This window comes from Balaenoptera musculus, chromosome 12 (assembly GCF_009873245.2).
Source record: "Balaenoptera musculus isolate JJ_BM4_2016_0621 chromosome 12, mBalMus1.pri.v3, whole genome shotgun sequence".
Lineage (NCBI taxonomy): Eukaryota > Metazoa > Chordata > Mammalia > Artiodactyla > Balaenopteridae > Balaenoptera > Balaenoptera musculus.
This window is the reverse complement of record NC_045796.1, coordinates 79,667,975-79,685,036: the sequence shown is the minus strand read 5'-3', so window position 1 is coordinate 79,685,036 and position 17,062 is coordinate 79,667,975. Positions and strand designations below refer to the sequence as shown.

Below are 17,062 nucleotides of genomic sequence, written 5' to 3'. Positions count from 1 at the left end.
AATGAAAACAGTAATTGGAAAATTTTATGTTTATGTCTTTCCCACTTAGACATATGTGGCCAACATTCTGATTGCAGTGAACCCATACTTTGACATACCTAAAATATATTCTTCAGAAACAATAAAGTCGTACCAAGGAAAATCACTTGGGACGATGCCACCTCATGTCTTTGCAATTGGTAAGTAATTTAATTGTATCTTAATATTTATTTTTCTTTAAATTGTACAAATTTACTCAGTTTTTCTTTTGGATTAATAAGAGATACCATGAATCGAATACGTATTTTGGAGGGCTTGTGTGCATTCTGAATGTATCACCATGTCAGGGGCATGTATTCACACAGGGTGGGGAAGATACTTTTGCGGCCAACTCACGGGGCGGTTGTACCTCATTACCTTTGTTAAAGGCCCGTGTCATCTTAAGCATGTCCACCCAGTTGAAAGTAGGTCATAATAAAAGCTGACCTATTGTTTTCTTCTGACTCCACCTGAAAAGTGTCCTCCTTCCACAACTAGGAAGGAGGCCCGGGCTGTCTGCTGTTACCCAGGTCATCACTAGTGAGCACGTTACCTGGGCTAGAAAGGAGCTGTGAGAGCAGACGTCTTCCATGCTTTGTCCCGCATCAGGGCTCTGTAAACTGTAAAGGATCGACAGTGATAGATGCTTCCTATCTCTGGGGGATCCGTGTGGGAAGGCAGCAACATCTGTCTCTGCCTTTCTCAGGCGCTGTCTCATCTCAGAGCACTTTAGCTCTGAGGAGCAGAGAGGGAGTTATTTGACAGGCGTCCCCCGTAGCTGGTGGCTGCAGGTACAGAGATGTTAGCTAAGCCTTGGGATTCAGACATAGCTGGTTCTGGTTCTTAGTGCAACCAGAACCGTTTTGGTTCTGGTTCTTAGTGCAATTAGTTTCTCTTTGGGCTTTCTCTTTGTACCTGTATTATTGCCTAACCGGGCTTCACCTCTAGATTTGGCTGACCATGTACTGTGTGCTACTAGGCAAGAATGAATGTGTACAGCAAGTCCAGTGCAGCTGCACATTGAGTTCTGGTTCTGTGATGCTCTGATGGGCTTGCGTGTGTGTTCTATCAGCTGGCTAAATGGTGCAAAGTCCTTAGAACCTCAGTGTGAGCAAGTTACATGTTTAAAATGTAAATAAACCGGCTTTTGTTTTTAGTTGTTTACTGCTAAAAAAGTTTTTACAACGATTCCACAAAAGTGGGTGGAACAGATTGCTGATAAATTGGTCAAAGGGATGTGAATACTCTTGTGTGTAGTGTGCATTTGGCCCTTAGAGTAAAAGCCATTAGTAGAGCTTTCTTCACTGGTATGGGTAGCACATGTCTGAGGAGAGAAATAGTTGCCTTATAGGGCTAAGTTTGTCAGGACCTAATTTTTAATCAAAATTGTTTTAATTTGAGCCCACTTGAATGGAACTGAATTGTACTCATCTTGTCTGTGGAGTCTTAAAGACATTTTATAGTCTAAATTGTTGGAGTATAATGCAGATAGTTAAAAATTGTATATATAAATAATCACAAATCTAAAAAATTTAAAGCAGTTAATTTTGCCTATTTTTGAAATGCTGAAAAATTCTACACGATGTTTAAATTTAGTAGTAGTATTACAGGAAAAAACCCACAGATTTATTGTGCAGTTATGCATTTTTTTTTCTCCAGCAGAAATTTTGGCTGCCAGATTTCTTGATTGGTAGCTCGTTACTTCTTGCTTTTTTCTCCGGGGATGTCATTAGCTATGCATAGTGAGCATTTTTCATCTCTCTGCAGGTCTGCTCTAGTATTAGGAAAAGCTGAGCCACAGCTCATAATGTGGAGACATTCTAGTACAAACATAAGAGTTGTTTATTTGATTTCATATTACTTAGCTGTCAGGATAACTAGAGAGAACATTTAACGTATATACCTTTAGAGATGTTTTGAACACTTTTCAATGATTTTACTTAAAAATTTTGGTAACTGTAAACACACATTATAATTTCTTTAGGAGGAAGTGCTTTTTGATAGTAAATGGACTTTCTATCATTTGGAAAATTTTGTATTTAATACACTGTTCATCGCTAATGTATTATTTTGACCCCAGCTGATAAGGCTTTTCGAGACATGAAGGTGCTCAAGATGAGTCAGTCTGTCATTGTATCTGGAGAATCAGGAGCTGGCAAAACGGAAAATACAAAATTTGTTCTAAGGTGAGGAGTATTTATCTGACCTAGAATATTTTGAGCAGGTTGATTTTTCTCAATTGTGGTAAAAAAATATATAACATAAAATTTACCATCTTAACGACTTCTCGGTGTACAGTTCAGTAGTGCTAAGTGTATTCACATTGTTGTTCAGCCAGTCTCCAGAACCTTTCATCTTGAGAAACTAAAACTCTGTACCCGTTAAACAACTCCCCGTTTCCCCTGACCCCAACCCCTGGCAACCACCATTCTACTTCCTGCCTCTATGATTTTGACTACTCTAGATACCTTATATAAGTGGATCATATACTTTTTGTTTTTCTGTGGTTGGCTTATCCCCCATAGCATGATGTCCTCGAGGTTCATCCATGTTGTGGCATGTGTCAGAATTTTCCTCCTTTTTAAGGCTGAGTAATATTCCCTCGTGTGTATGTATCACATTTCATTTACCCGTTCATTCCTCAGTGGGCACTTGGGTTGCTTCCATCTCTTGGCTCTTGTGAATAGTGTTGCCATGAACGTGTTATGAGCAAAGAGTTACAAAGATCTCCTTGAGATTTGAACCCGTTGACTTTGAATACTCTTGTGTGCTTTATGACAGTTTGAAATGGTGGGCTCTATCCCTTTTACAAAAACAGACATGTGGGAGCTAAGCTGCAGATTGTTGAAATCTAGCTCTGACATGCTATTCTCATGAGGATCCTGGAGAAGACCAGTGCTGGTTAGGCAAAGGGAAATCTTGGAATGTTCCTTCAAAATCCAGCCTTTACCTTCTTTTTTCAATAGTCCTGCCATTAGAGTGGTTGAAACCATTTTTTACCTTAAGTTTATGATGATTGGCCTTCTTATTTCTACCTCCCCACAACCCTCCTCCCAGTGTCAAAGATGAATATTTCTGTGTGCAATGTGTGGCATATTTACAACTAAATAGTTGGTTAAAATCAGAATATTCCCAAAAAGTTTTAAAAATAATGCTGATTTAGATGTTAAACGCCATCCAAATAGAATTTTAAACGTTTAAAAAGCTATAACAGAATAGTAGTTGCATTTAAATATAAAATTTTAAATAAGCCATTCCAGTGCATGATCCAGGTTTAAATTTTAGATGTATTAAATAATATTAAAATTAGAAAGATAATGCATGCAATATCATTCTCATCCAGCATTTTTTTAATCCTGTATTTTAAACAGATATCTGACTGAATCGTATGGAACCGGTCAAGACATTGATGATAGAATTGTCGAAGGTATTGTTAATTTTTAAAATTCTTATTTTCCATTGTTAGATGTGTACTGAAATTAACTTAGCAGAATCCTCTGAGTGGTCTGGAGTGTTCTCCAGGAGATCCAAAAGACTCTCCCATCTCCTACAAATCTTTGCTCAGATGTTATCTTCTCATTTACTTATTGTCTGTTGTCTTCCCCCCTGACCCCATGTACGTGCTAAGAGGGCAGGGATTTTATATATTCCAAACTCCTGGAATAGTGCCTGATACATAGTATATGCTCCATAAATATCTGTCGGATGAATGAGAGGAATATAGGAAGCCCTCCTGCCTCCTGTTTATTTTGTTGACCTTTGTTTTTGTAAAGGAGAAAGGGAGAGGGTTATTTGGAAATGAGGTGCTGGGGGAAATCATTTTAACGAAAGAGTACACTTGGAAGGCAGGAGTCTGTAAATTGACTTCCTCGGGCTGTCAGGGCTTGCTCACCCCTTAGAACCTTCTCGGATCCTGTTTGGTCTCCGCCGCCGTCACGCTGAGTCTGCAGCAACCTCCTGCAGCACAGGTTCCTGTCTGGTCTCCCCTCTTATGGTCTCGCTGCCCTTTAACCTATTCTCTGTGTGGAAGTTGGAATGACCTCTTTTGCTCTGAGCCCTTTATTGGCTTCGTATTTCTCTCAAGCTAAAACCCCAAATTCATATCATCACCTCCAGTGCTCTGTGTGGCCTGCCCCACCTCCTCTGGTCTGATTGAGTCGTTGTTCCTCTGCAGCCTTATGCTTTCGTCACATTGGTCTCCTTTTAGTTCTCTGAGGTGTTTCACGCCTCTTTGGACACTCTTCTCACCCCTTCAGTAAGTATTTAATAATGATGATGATACTGACATGTGTGGGATGTGTTAGGCGTTGTCTGATTTGCTTAAAATCTGTTACCTAACTTAAATCTCCATAGAATACGAGGTAAGTACTATTTTATCCCTGCTTCACAGATGAGAAGCTAAGGTAGAAAGAGTTTAAGTAACTTTCTGAAGAGTAAGTAAGCTCATCAGTTGTGGAAATGGGACATAAACCCAGGCATCTTAACTATATGCTCTACTAGGTGCATATTTTAATATTCTTGACATTTTAAAGAAAAATTCCAGTTGAACAAAAATTTATCAGGGGCCTTTTATGTTCATGCATTTTGCTATATCATGGCAGGCAAATGTTACATACATTTTTTTCACAATTATGTAAAATATACATGTAAATGAATATAAATTTGACTCTAATAAACATTTTTAAAGTTTGCATCAGTAAGGTTTTTCATATTTCTTGATATAAATAATTTTCTAATTTTTATCTACAGTTCTCACTGTGGTACTGTGACACACCTAGGTATAGTCACAGTAAAGTGCCTTTAGTGAGGGAATTGCCCTTTAAAATTGAATAAATAAATAAAAAACAAATAATGGGTTAATTTAATAAAATACTAATTAATACTCGGACTTGTTTACTTGAGGTACAGATTTGCTTTGAAACCAGATAAGCCTGGTTTCTTCCATGAGAACGTACTGTGCAGTGTGTAACGTGCTGTAGTTGAGGACAGTTGGAAAGTGTTATTCCAAATGTCTCTACAGCCCCTTACTGGAGAATAGTTTATGTTAACTGGCAGGGCCATAGAAATCTTTAGGTGAGGAATACATGCTAATATTTCTTTTAGTTTTAATACTTTCTTATTTTAGCAAGTGAAACAACGTGGGAGTGATCTTTAAAAGGGTTAGTGACTAGTTAAGCTTTCTACTGTGGATAGAATAAGAAAAATGGACTTTAAAAGATTTCATAAGAAATATTCTAGCAGTAAACATATGAAGCAATTTATGAGGTTATTGAAGGAATATGTGAGTAAGATTGACACTAATCTGGTATGCGTATAGTTAAGACTGGTGAGTACCAGAATAGACTCTAGGAGCTCTTTTCCAGTCAGGTAGAGAGAGAGAGAGAGAGAGAGAGAGAGAGAGAGAGAATGTGTGAAATTATAAAATGAAGACAGTTAAAATTTTACATTTAAAATTTTACATTTGTTCTTTGGGATTTCAAGAACTATTGTTCTGAGAACCTTTCGTAGGTAATTCTGTAAACACTTATTTGTTAGATTTTGTTGGATGTGCATGTAAAAATGTTAAATCTGGAGGTTTTATTAATGTATATTTTTAAATGTAAGTCAACTAATAACTTCTTGACTGTATTTCGTCACAGGAAGCTTGTTGTTTTCTTTACTATCATCACTGCTCTTGTAGGGCTGATGTGAAAACCATAAAATTTTTAGGGAGTAATTTTTAAAGTTGAGTTATAAATTTTGTAACCTAGTGACTTTTGAAAATTTAGTCTTTCTCATAACACTTTTTTTTTTTTTAATAAATTTTGAGTAACTTTTCCATCTCTTGCACTTTAATAGGGCCCGAACATAGTGGTAGTCAATAAATATTTGTGGGATTTGACATTACAAGTGAGAATACTTGTAATGTATTGTACTTTGACATTACAAGTTTCTGAGAATACTTTTCTAGTTATTTATGTTTATTAATAAATGGAAACATGCTATGCATGTTGCTTTGTAATTGTCCTTCATGCCAACTTTCTGATGGCGTATTTTCACTTCTTTTTCAATAGCTAACCCACTCTTAGAAGCCTTTGGAAATGCAAAGACTGTTCGCAACAATAATAGCAGTCGATTTGGGAAATTTGTAGAAATACATTTCAATGAAAAGGTAAGTGAGAGTGAGTTTCAGGGTAATATGTTTGGGGAGTGTTTTTGGAAAATACAGGGAGGGTCTTGATAGAATTGGTGCTGTACTTGAACTCATGGCAAATATATTTAAATTTTCCTCTTTTACTTTTAAACAGTTGGGATAATATATATGTTCATCGTGATCTCTGTAAATACTATAAACTTACATTTAGTTATCTGTTTTTTCCCCTTTATTTCATAAATTACAACCTGTTTGATAGACAAATGATTATTAGAAAAGATCATTTAACATTGGTAGGTTATACTTTAAGACTTTAAATGCAAAAATGTAATTTCTCTGTTTTGTTTTTTAGAGTTCAGTTGTTGGAGGATTTGTTTCACATTATCTTCTAGAGAAATCTAGGATCTGTGTTCAAGGCAAAGAGGAAAGGAATTATCATATCTTTTATAGGTTGTGTGCTGGTGCTTCTGAAGATACTAGGGAAAGACTTCATTTGAGCTCCCCAGATAATTTTCGGGTAGGTTGGATGAAAAGAAATTTCATACAATTTTTGCACATTGAGTTGCCTTCTATTCTAAAACTTATTTCAGTGGATTTTGATGTCTAGTTGCATATAACTTACATTAAATTCAGTGTAATAGGATAGAATGACTTTCGTACTAAGTAGATCTGTATTGAGATTTACTGCTGAGTTTATAACACTGTATGAGGAGGTACATAATGGGATAGGTAAAAGGATAGATGCTAAACCCCTTAAACTCAATAAGAAGTTTATAATAGTTCTGTAATGCTAGCTTTAATGTTACCTTTGACTTATTTGTAAAAAAAAGTTTGACCACTGAATTAATAAAGGACCCCTACTTGTCTTCCTTAATTCAGTTCAACAAGTATTTATTCCTTACGCATTGGGTACCAGGCATTGCGCCAGAGTTAAAAAGATAAATGAGACACAGTTCCTGCTTCTGAGTAACTTAAATTGGTGGGAAACACACACACACACATGCACACACACACACACACAGTCTGACTGATACGTCAAATGATAAGTGAGAGATGCATAGGGTGCTGGTGATTTTGGAAAAACTTTACTGGAACAGTTGATGCTGGATCAGAATCCTGAAGGCTTTTCAAGTGTTAACTATAACTAGAGGAAGAAACATGCGGAGGTGTTCCTGGTAGATGCAAAAAGATGAACAAAGAAAGGCAGGAAATAGCTTAATGGTAGGACAGGAAGGGGTGGGAGGTGAGGCTAGAGAGCTTGGTCTTACTTCTGTGGTGAGTAAGGAGCTGATCGAAGGGCGTTAAGTGGAAAGTTGGATATCAGGTCTGTACTTACCTCTGGGTTTAATATGGAAGATAGCTTTAAGAGGGTAGGGGAGGGGATGGATAGAAATTGCAGCCGTGGGTAAATGGGTTGGGAACCTGTGGCTTTAGGTGACGTAGCAGTTACTCAGTGCCTGAATTTGTTTTAGCGATGGCAGGGTTACTGAGGAGGGGATGTGTGAAATAGGAGGAGGTAAAATTGGCAAGACTTGGAGACTGAAGTAGGTAAGGAGAAGGAGGAGTCTGGAATGATTTTCCAAAATACGATTAGGGTCACTGGGTGGCTGTAAGTACCACATTGGGGCCAGATGGAAGATGTATGGCGTGTAGGATGAGTCCAGTTTTGGAGCCTGTGGGCCATCTGAGTGGAGCTGTTTGGAGGACTCTTGGGTGGACTAAGGTCAGGTCAGTGCTGCAGGGACAGGTTTGGGAGACGTCAGCGCCCTGGTGGTAGTTACAACTGTGACAGTGAGTAGTTGAGGCTGTCCAGAGAGATTGCACAATGTAGAAAAGCCTGTGCCAGGATCCAAACTCTGGAGTTGAAGAGGCTGAGCAGTTGAAGAGTTGCCCCAGAAAGAAAGCACAAGTGGGGTAGTGAGAGAAGTACAAGGAAATCAGGAGTGCCAAGGATCACCAGTCAATACTGAGTTTCAGGAAGTGGTGACTGGGGGGTGGCTAGCGTGACAGATTCTCAGCTAGAAGGTAGTGTCCCTGTGTGGGACACGGGAGTCACGGGGTGCAGGGAGGGAATGCAGTTTGTGTGAAGCTCTCCAGGGAATTCTCATAGTCCTCTTTGGCCAGAAGTCCTCCATTTGAGAATCATGGCACACGTTTATGCTTAATTATTGTCTGTGTGTGAGTGTGTGTGTGTGTGTGTGCAACCCGGCTTCTTCTTTTATTATGTCGATCAATTTCTTTTCATGTATATTTGGAAATTTAAAAACTCTGTTGTTTTAAAAGGCTTTATAACTGCATCTATTTATATAATTCTGAAATGTTTAACCTTCTCTAGAACTCACCAAATTAATTGGAATTTGAAGTTAGTTGCCCACATTATCTTCATGACAGTAGAAGAGGCATTTTTCTACAATGATTTTGAGAACAGGAATATAAATTAATATGAATCATATAAAATTTAATACTGATGATGTGGCTTTGTCAACACTGAGTTAATGATAAAGTGATGTGACTATTCTTGTCTTAACATAGCATTTCTTTCTACTTGGGGGCTTGGGAACATAGTTTCTGTGTCTCAGAATGTACAGTCTTTCCTGGCACAAGGACAGCCATCCTAAGGGGGCAGCCACTGAAATGCTTTATCAGGTCAGAGAGTTTCTTGTCTCTGTGGCATGAACTGGGAGAGTCCTTTTGCTGGTAAGAGGAAACTCGTGGAACAGCATTACCTTTCATCCAGAAACACCTGCCATCTTGGATATTCCTCTCAGGCAGGTGTGCACACACCTCTGTATTCCTTCCCCCAAATGATTCTGCCTTAGAGTGACTTAAAAGTGTGTTGGTCATTTCAACAGGTTTTTCTCGGATTTAGTTTAGGCCTCCAGTTATAACTCAGGGGTAAAGTTGTAAAGACAAAGGAGAAACCCTACAGCAGGGTGAACGCTTTCCCCCCCGTTTTTTTGGTCACTATTCTATCCAAATTAGTATGTAAAGAATTGTAGAGATACATCTGTTTGAAAACACCCATATTAACTCCACATGTACTTTAGAAAATAAAAGGTTTAAAACGCTTGCATTATTCAAAAATTTGTAATATTTTTGCACATGTTCCATGGAAGCATTTGTTATAGTCATGCAAGAATCCTTGAATATAAATAAAGCTTGGATAGAATGAGAATGGGTGACAAGAATAGTTATAGCTTTCTAGTTACAGAAAAGTTAAAAGAAACAAGTATTTTTCTTAGGTTTTAATATTAAGTCCATCTGTCCAAAAGCCAAGTATTTGATAAAACAGTTGGGGCAGGTGGATAAAACTCTTGCTAGCAAAGAAAACATTTGTTTTGGCTCTATATAGTTAAGCTACTATTATCCTACTAAATAAAAGAGCTCTGTTTTGAAATAGTCAATTGAAAATGCTTATCAGTATTATCCCCTCTCCCTTCTATTTTATTCTTTCCCCCAAGATTCTAGGCTACAAAGAAAAATTCACTGCATATTATTTTCTGGTTTTAACTGTATTTTAATATTTCACTGTAATGGGGGGAGATAAATGCATTGATCATCTAAAGTATTAATTTATCCCTAAATCATTTAAAATTTACTGTAAGTTTTTTCTTGGTATATAATATGTTAGCAATATAGTTAACCTTGGAATTGATGCCATGGGACAGTGGAATCCTAGTGACCTGATTCAAGAAAAGCTGAGATGTTTAAAAAATTTTCTCATCCTGTTCCCTGTGCATGTCCTTCCTGAACGACCCCTACCCCTTACGTGTGGGTAAAAGATCCTCTTCAAGACCAGTATATTATTTTCTTCTCAGCTGCTTCCCTTATTCTGTGTTTTCAAAGCACTTAACCTTTAAAGGCTTCTGGGCAGGAAAGTAAATCATTGAGATAGAAGCTGAAATCGTTCTTTGAATACCTGTGAAGGTTCGTAAAGCAAGTGTTGTAATTTATGTACAATTAATGTTAACTGTCAGTCAGTATGAAAGGCATGTTTTGAAGGACTGATTGTAAAAATCAAAAATTAAGAAACTCAAGAATATTATTTGTTAATTATTCAGAATTTAAAATATTACTCAAAATATTAAACCACAGTGTGGGTCCTTATTTGAGACTTTTTACATATTTAGTTCATATCTTATGAACTGTATTTTCAATAAGATTTAACCCTGAGAAGATTTAAAATTGCTGCGTTTGAGATGTAAATTTGGGGCCTCAGACGTAAAACCGGGGTCACTGACGTAAATCTGGGGCTCGGACGTGAATCCGGGGTGCAGACGCCTGTCAAGCCCAGGCAGAGTCCCTGGTGCGCTGGGCGGCGTGGGCGGCGTACGTGGCCCGGTTCTGACCCCGAGGACACCAGGCCGCCCTGTGTGCCTCAGGCCACCACCCTGCCCCTCCGGTGACTCCAGGTCCCCATCACCGTGCCCCAGCCAAGCGGTTCCAGGGATTTGGATGTCTGTGCCTTTGGAGGACCATGACTTCGCCTGCCACATGCTTTCAGGATCTTGGTTCCCAGGCCAGAGGTCGGGCCTGAGCTCCTGTGGTGGGAGCTCTGAGTCCAAACCGCTGGACTAACAAGAACCTCAGACGCCAGGGAATATCAATCGGAGTGTGGCCTCCTGGAGGTCCTCATCTCAACATCAAGACCCAGCTGTATCCAACTGCCTGCAAACTCCAGTGCTGGATGTCTCAGGCCAAACAACCAGTAAGACAAGAATACAGCACCACCCATCAAAAAAAAAGTGAAACGCCAAAAAAAGATGTCACAGGTGAAAGAGCAAGGTAAAAACCTACAAGACCAAATAAATGAAGATGCAATAGGCAACCTACCTGAAAAAGAATTCAGAGTAATGATAGTAAAGATGATCCAAAATCTCGGGAACAGAATGGAGAAAATACAGAAAACATTTAACAAGGATCTAGAAGAACTAAAGACCAAACAAACATGTATGAACAACACAATTACTGAAATTAAAAATACTCCAGAAGGAATCAACAGAGTAACTGAGGCAGAAGAACGGATAAGTGAGCTAGAAGATAAAATGGTGGAAATAACGGCCAGGGAGCAGAATAAAGAAAAAAGAAAGAAAAGCATTGAGGACAGTCTCAGAGAACTCTGGGACAACATTAAACACACCAACATTCGAATTATAGAGATCGCAGAAGAAGAGAAAAAAAAAAGGGTCTGAGAAAATATTTGAAGAGGTTATAGTCAAAAACTTTCCCTAACATGGGAAAGGAAACAGTCAAGTCCAGGAAGCATAGAGAGTCCCATAGAGGATAAATCCAAGGAGAAACACGCCAGGACATATTAATCAAACTACGAAAAATTAAATATAAAGAAAAAATATTAAAAGCAGCAAGGGAAAAGCAACAAATAACATACAAGGGAATCCCCATAAGGTTAACACCTGATCTTTCAGTACAAACTCTGCAAGCCTGAAGGGAGTGGCAGGACATATTAGAAGTGAGGAAAGGGAAAAACCTACAACCAAGATTACTGTACCTGGCAAGGATCTCATTCAGATTCGATGAAGAAAATAAAAACTTTACAGATAAGCAAAAGTTAAGAGAATTCAGCACCACTAAACCAGCTTTACAAAAAATGCTAAAGGAACCTCTCTAGGCAGGAAACAAAAGAGAAGGAAAAGACCTATAAAAACAAACCCAAAATGATTAAGAAAATGGTAATAGGAGCATACATATCGATAATTACCTTAAATATAAATGGATTAAATGCTCCAACCAAAAGACATAGACTGGCTGAATGGATACAAAAACAAGACACGTACATATGCTGTCTACAAGAGACCCACTTCAGACCTAGGGACACATACAGACTGAAAGTGAGGGGTTGGAAAAAGATATTCCATGCAAATGGAAATCACAAGAAAGCTGGAGTAGCAATAGCCATATCAGATAAAATAGACTTTAAAATAAAGAATGTTACAAGAGACAAGGAAGGACACTGCGTAATGATCAAGGGATATTCATTGCAGCAGTATTTATAATAGCCAGGGCATGGAAGCAACCTAAGTGTCCGTCGACAGATGAATGGGTAAAGAAGATGTGGCACATATATACAATGGAATATTACTCAGCCATAAAAAGAAACGAAATTGAGTTATTTTGTAGTGAGGTGGATGGACCTAGAGTCTGTCATGCAGAGTGAAGTAAGTCAGAAAGAGAAAAACAAATATCGAATGCTAAGACATATATATGGAATCTTAAAAAAAAATGGTTCTGAAGAACCTAGGGGCAGGACAAGAATAAAGACGCAGACGTGGAGAATGGACTTGAGGACACGGGGAGGGGGAAGGGTAAGCTGGGACGAAGTGAGAGAGTAGCATTGACATATATACACTACCAAATGTAAAATAGATAGCTAGTGGGAAGCAGCCGCATAGCACAGGGAGATCAGCTCTGTGCTTTGTGACCACCTAGAGGGGTGGGATAGGGAGGGTGGGAGGGAGACGCAAGAGGGATGGGATATGGGGATATACGTGTACATGAAGCTGATTCACTTTGTTATACAGCAGAAACTAACACAATGCTGTAAAGCAATTATACTCCAATAAAGATGTTTAAAATGAATAAATAAACTGGAGATATATATTTTTAAAAAATTGCTACCTTTGAAAAATAGGAAAGCTTTATGGTATTGGTTTTTATGTTAATCATGTAATTTAATCTATTGTCAGGTTAGGATTTTCACCATCTCTGCTGTGATTAGTAAGAATGAAATGTTTATGATATATAGAAGTATTGATTTTAATTGAGAGATTAAATGATACTCAGGTTATGTTTAGAAATTCTTTAGAGTTAGCACTATTTGATAAGTTGTTTTTTCCTTTGTATTGTTTTCCTGTGGATCATATTTGTTAATTATATTTTAAATTTCTTTGTCATAGTATTTAAACCGAGGCTGCACTAGATACTTTGCTAACAAGGAAACTGACAAACACATTTTACAGAACCGAAAAAGTCCTGAGGTAAAGTAGCCTTGTAAAAAAAATTATAATCTTTAATACAAAAAAATTGTGCTGAAAGATGTATTCTATTTTTTATTTTGGAAACCAAGTAAGATCTCTTACTTTTAGGCTTATGCTTATAAAACCTAAATACTCATCCACACGTCTCGCCGAGAAGTACTTTACACCTCTTTTGGTATCTGCAGAAGCCACAGGTTCTGGGTCTTCTTGGTGGGACCTCAGTGCGCTGCTCTCCTCTTGTTATTTTCCCAGCATGAGGGCATCAGATTGCCTAAGAATCATCCTTTGCTGACATTTTTGAAACTTACTCTCATATTACCCATTTGTGATTAAGTATAAAATATGTCCTTTAAAAAAAAAAAAAAAAAAAAAAATATGTCCTTTATAATTTATTGTCTATGTCAAGGCCAAAGTAAGCTTTGATGTAGACAATAAGTAGAGTGAGCATTCTTGTGAACTAATGCTTATGTATTATTGCAATATTTCTCTTTAAAACATCATGTTTCTGTAATATATTATGAAAAGTTTTATGTATAGGTCTTACTAAATCATTGTATTTCTAAGAGTAAGTAGATATAATTATACCATTAAGTATTATTTTAAAAACATTAAGTCCTTAATCTAAAAATCTACTGCAACTTTTATAAATTTTAATATGCAATGTTTAAGTAATAAGTGGGATTAAGTTGTGTCTGCTCAGGGAGCTTAAATTATGAAATACTAAGTCAGGATTAATTATAGGGACTAGTTCATATTGTCTTTATTTTATTAAAAGATTTATATTTAAGTGAACAAGGTTTTATTATACTCGGTTTTTAATGCCCCTACATTTGTGAGTCAGATGTTTTTGACTACTTTCAAAATGGTGAGATGAATTATATCTTTAATATATTCATAGAAAAGAACAGAAAGCAACTAAAAATTCCCATTAATTTGAATTCTAAGCAGATGAGTCTGCAGTTAATTTTTGTTTAAGTTGACATTTTATTTATCATTTTAGACACAGATGTCTGTAAACTTTATATTACATCCATGGTTGGAACTTTAAGAAGTGACATTAATATTTATTATGGAATCTTCCTTTGTTATGATAACCTATATTTTTATAAGGCATCATTGAAATATAGAAATTGTATTATTTCCACTAAGATAATGGGGACATTTCCTGGTGGGATAATGCAGCTATCCCAAAGGAAAAAATATATACATATATAAATTTGATCTTTTACCATGGAAAAAACTGAGTGGAGAGGAAAGAAAACTGGATTTTACTCTCCAAAGAGTAGCAGTCTTTGTGCTGTCTTAGGAAGAAAATGTACACTTTCTGATTCTAGAGTCAACATAGTTTTTTAGGAATCTTATTTATATTACTGGGTTTATATATAAAAATATATAAGTGAATAATGGATTTAATATGTTTAAATTGCTTTTTATTGTCTTCTTTATCAGGAGGATGAGGTGATCATTTTGACTATTTAGAATCCTTTGCCTAGTTCCATTGGCATGTCTTTAAGCTGTGTGTTATTTTTAGGAGAGTGCAGTATTTTTAGTCTGCTGTGATAGCAGTATATTCATTGACATTTGATTAGAAACAATTTTTAAATGAAGTAACCGTTCAATTGCAAGACTAAAAATTCTGCACGATATGTGCTTTGTTCTAAATTTGGCTGCGTGTGATTGTTTTCTTTAAGAATAAAATTAAATTTCTTTGTCTAGACATTTTCCAGAAATTTTACACATGCATAATTAAACATTTTAAAGACTTGTGTGGAAAGGCAATTACAACTTTAGCTGGGAAGCGATTGGCAACCTGGAGGAAAAAAAACATCTCCTAGGGGCGTCTTTAATGACCAGTTAATTCTGATGCTGTTACCTAATGTTTAATTTTCCTTATTCATTCTCAAGTTCTGGAAAATTGCTAGTCCAGTCTTTCTGTGTCCAGTAATTTTTTTTTCCTCCTTCTAGTTTCTGCAGGGCTGACTTTTCTTCTTCCTTTTTCTGAGTTTGTTATAGGTTCTAGTAAATGAATACTTTAGATGCACGTTCTTTTAGGAGACAAAGCAAATTTTCTCTTCATTTTTTCGGAAATGTTTTGTCATTGCATAAATTCTTAGCATAAGCGTAATGCTTACTAATACACTTTACCTCATATATACTAATACGGAAAGGTTTAGAAATTAATTCCCTGGCCATGAACATTGTTGTTAGCCTGTCCAGTCATTACTGCTGTTGAATATTGGTGCAGTTGATGGCAGTTAACCTGAAGGAGTGTAATACTAAGTTTCAGATTTAAATTTTTATTACAGTTTTTTAAAACTTCAGTTCTTTTTGACCTGTGGTTTCATGTTGATTCATTCCAACCACTGATATTCCCTTCATTTTCACTCAATTTATATTTTTATATAATATCCTAGTTTTAGAGTTAAAATTGTAATTAGATTGGAAAACATCTCATTCCATTTTTGACTGAAATTTTTATTGAGATAGTTGTAGATTTCACATGTCATTGAAAGAAATAATACATAAATCCTGGGCACACTTTGCCCAGTCATTCAGTTTTTGAATGTGTTGGAACACTAAAGTTTTATGATTGACACGTTTTATTTTAGCATGTTACATAGTGAATAGACGTTGTGTAGTTGTGTTAGTATACTTAAATAATGTAAACCACAGTTAATTGATGTCTTCTTGTTTTGTAGTATCTTAAGGCAGGCTCCTTGAAAGATCCTTTGTTAGATGACCATGGAGATTTTATTAGAATGTGCACAGCCATGAAAAAGATTGGTTTGGATGATGAAGAAAAACTTGATCTGTTCCGGGTAGTAGCTGGTGTCCTGCACCTTGGAAATATTGATTTTGAGGAAGCCGGCAGCACTTCAGGTTTTTTTCTGTTTTCCTGTGGTCTTTTTCTTTTGCTTTATTTTAAAAAGGAGTAAAATTAGAATTTCTGTCATTTAATTGTCCTATGAAAATTTACTCTGCAGGTTTGTTAACACACTACATTTCTAGAATATATTGTATTCTGTGATAAATCTTGCAGCTGCAGGATGCTGCATTATTAGTTATTATGAGCGCTTGTTGAATAAATCAGTGATACGGATGAGGAATAAACTCGTTCTGTGAAGGATAAATAATCCTGACTACCAACGTCGTATTTGGTTAAATGTTTCAAGTGATATTAATCTTTTCCAATAAGTGAACATAATAATTCTCTCTACCATCTTATTATCTATAATAATAATTCTCTCTACCATCTTTTAAGGTATTTTGACATTTTTCTGGTTCATTGATCTAAACTTGGAATGGTTAATTAGGATAATTGAATACATGAAAGCCCATATACATTGTTACTGGGAAATGAAAGCAGGTTAAGCTTGATGCAGATTGAACAGATCATTTAAATGCACTGCAGTAACTTTTCAACTGTATTGTTTCAGTCTCTACGTAAATAGTAAGGCTTTTTATATGATCTTAAGTTTGATCCATGAATGCGGGAGTTGGCAGGCTATGGCTCATGGTCAAATCTGACTAGCTGCCTGTTTTTGTAAATAAAGTATTGTTAGAACACAGCCACACACATTTATTTATGTCTTGCCTATGCCAGCTTTCGTAGTGGCAGGGTTGGGGTTGTGACAGAGACTGGATGGCCGGCAAAGCCTAAAACCTCACTCTTTAGAGAAAAAGATTGTTGACTCCTGCATAAATACATTGTTTAAAAGAGTTTTAAAAAAATCGAAAGCACCATTTATAATATAGTAGTCAATAACATGGGCTTTAGTGGCAGATCCCAGAAGCTCTCTAAGCCTTGGAATTTTCATTCGTAAAATAATGAAGAAATAATCCATGAGAAGTGTTTTTTCCTAGCAGTAGTTTGCATATAAGGAAAAGGGCACAAGAGGAAGGAAAAAGAACATTA

At 36.6% G+C, this 17,062-nt stretch overlaps 1 protein-coding gene across 8 annotated transcripts in view; it reads left to right on the top strand.

Moving 5' to 3' along the window:
* Positions 1-17,062, top strand: part of MYO6 (myosin VI) — a 139,978-nt gene that overhangs the window by 68,242 nt on the left and 54,674 nt on the right. For all 8 annotated transcript variants that reach the window (XM_036871312.1, XM_036871311.1, XM_036871310.1 and 5 more), the window contains exons 6-12: positions 50-179; positions 2,099-2,204; positions 3,390-3,445; positions 6,072-6,169; positions 6,504-6,668; positions 13,066-13,146; positions 15,846-16,026. In XM_036871312.1, the coding sequence (XP_036727207.1) occupies positions 50-179; positions 2,099-2,204; positions 3,390-3,445; positions 6,072-6,169; positions 6,504-6,668; positions 13,066-13,146; positions 15,846-16,026 (817 nt within the window). The remainder of the gene's footprint in view (positions 1-49; positions 180-2,098; positions 2,205-3,389; positions 3,446-6,071; positions 6,170-6,503; positions 6,669-13,065; positions 13,147-15,845; positions 16,027-17,062) is intronic.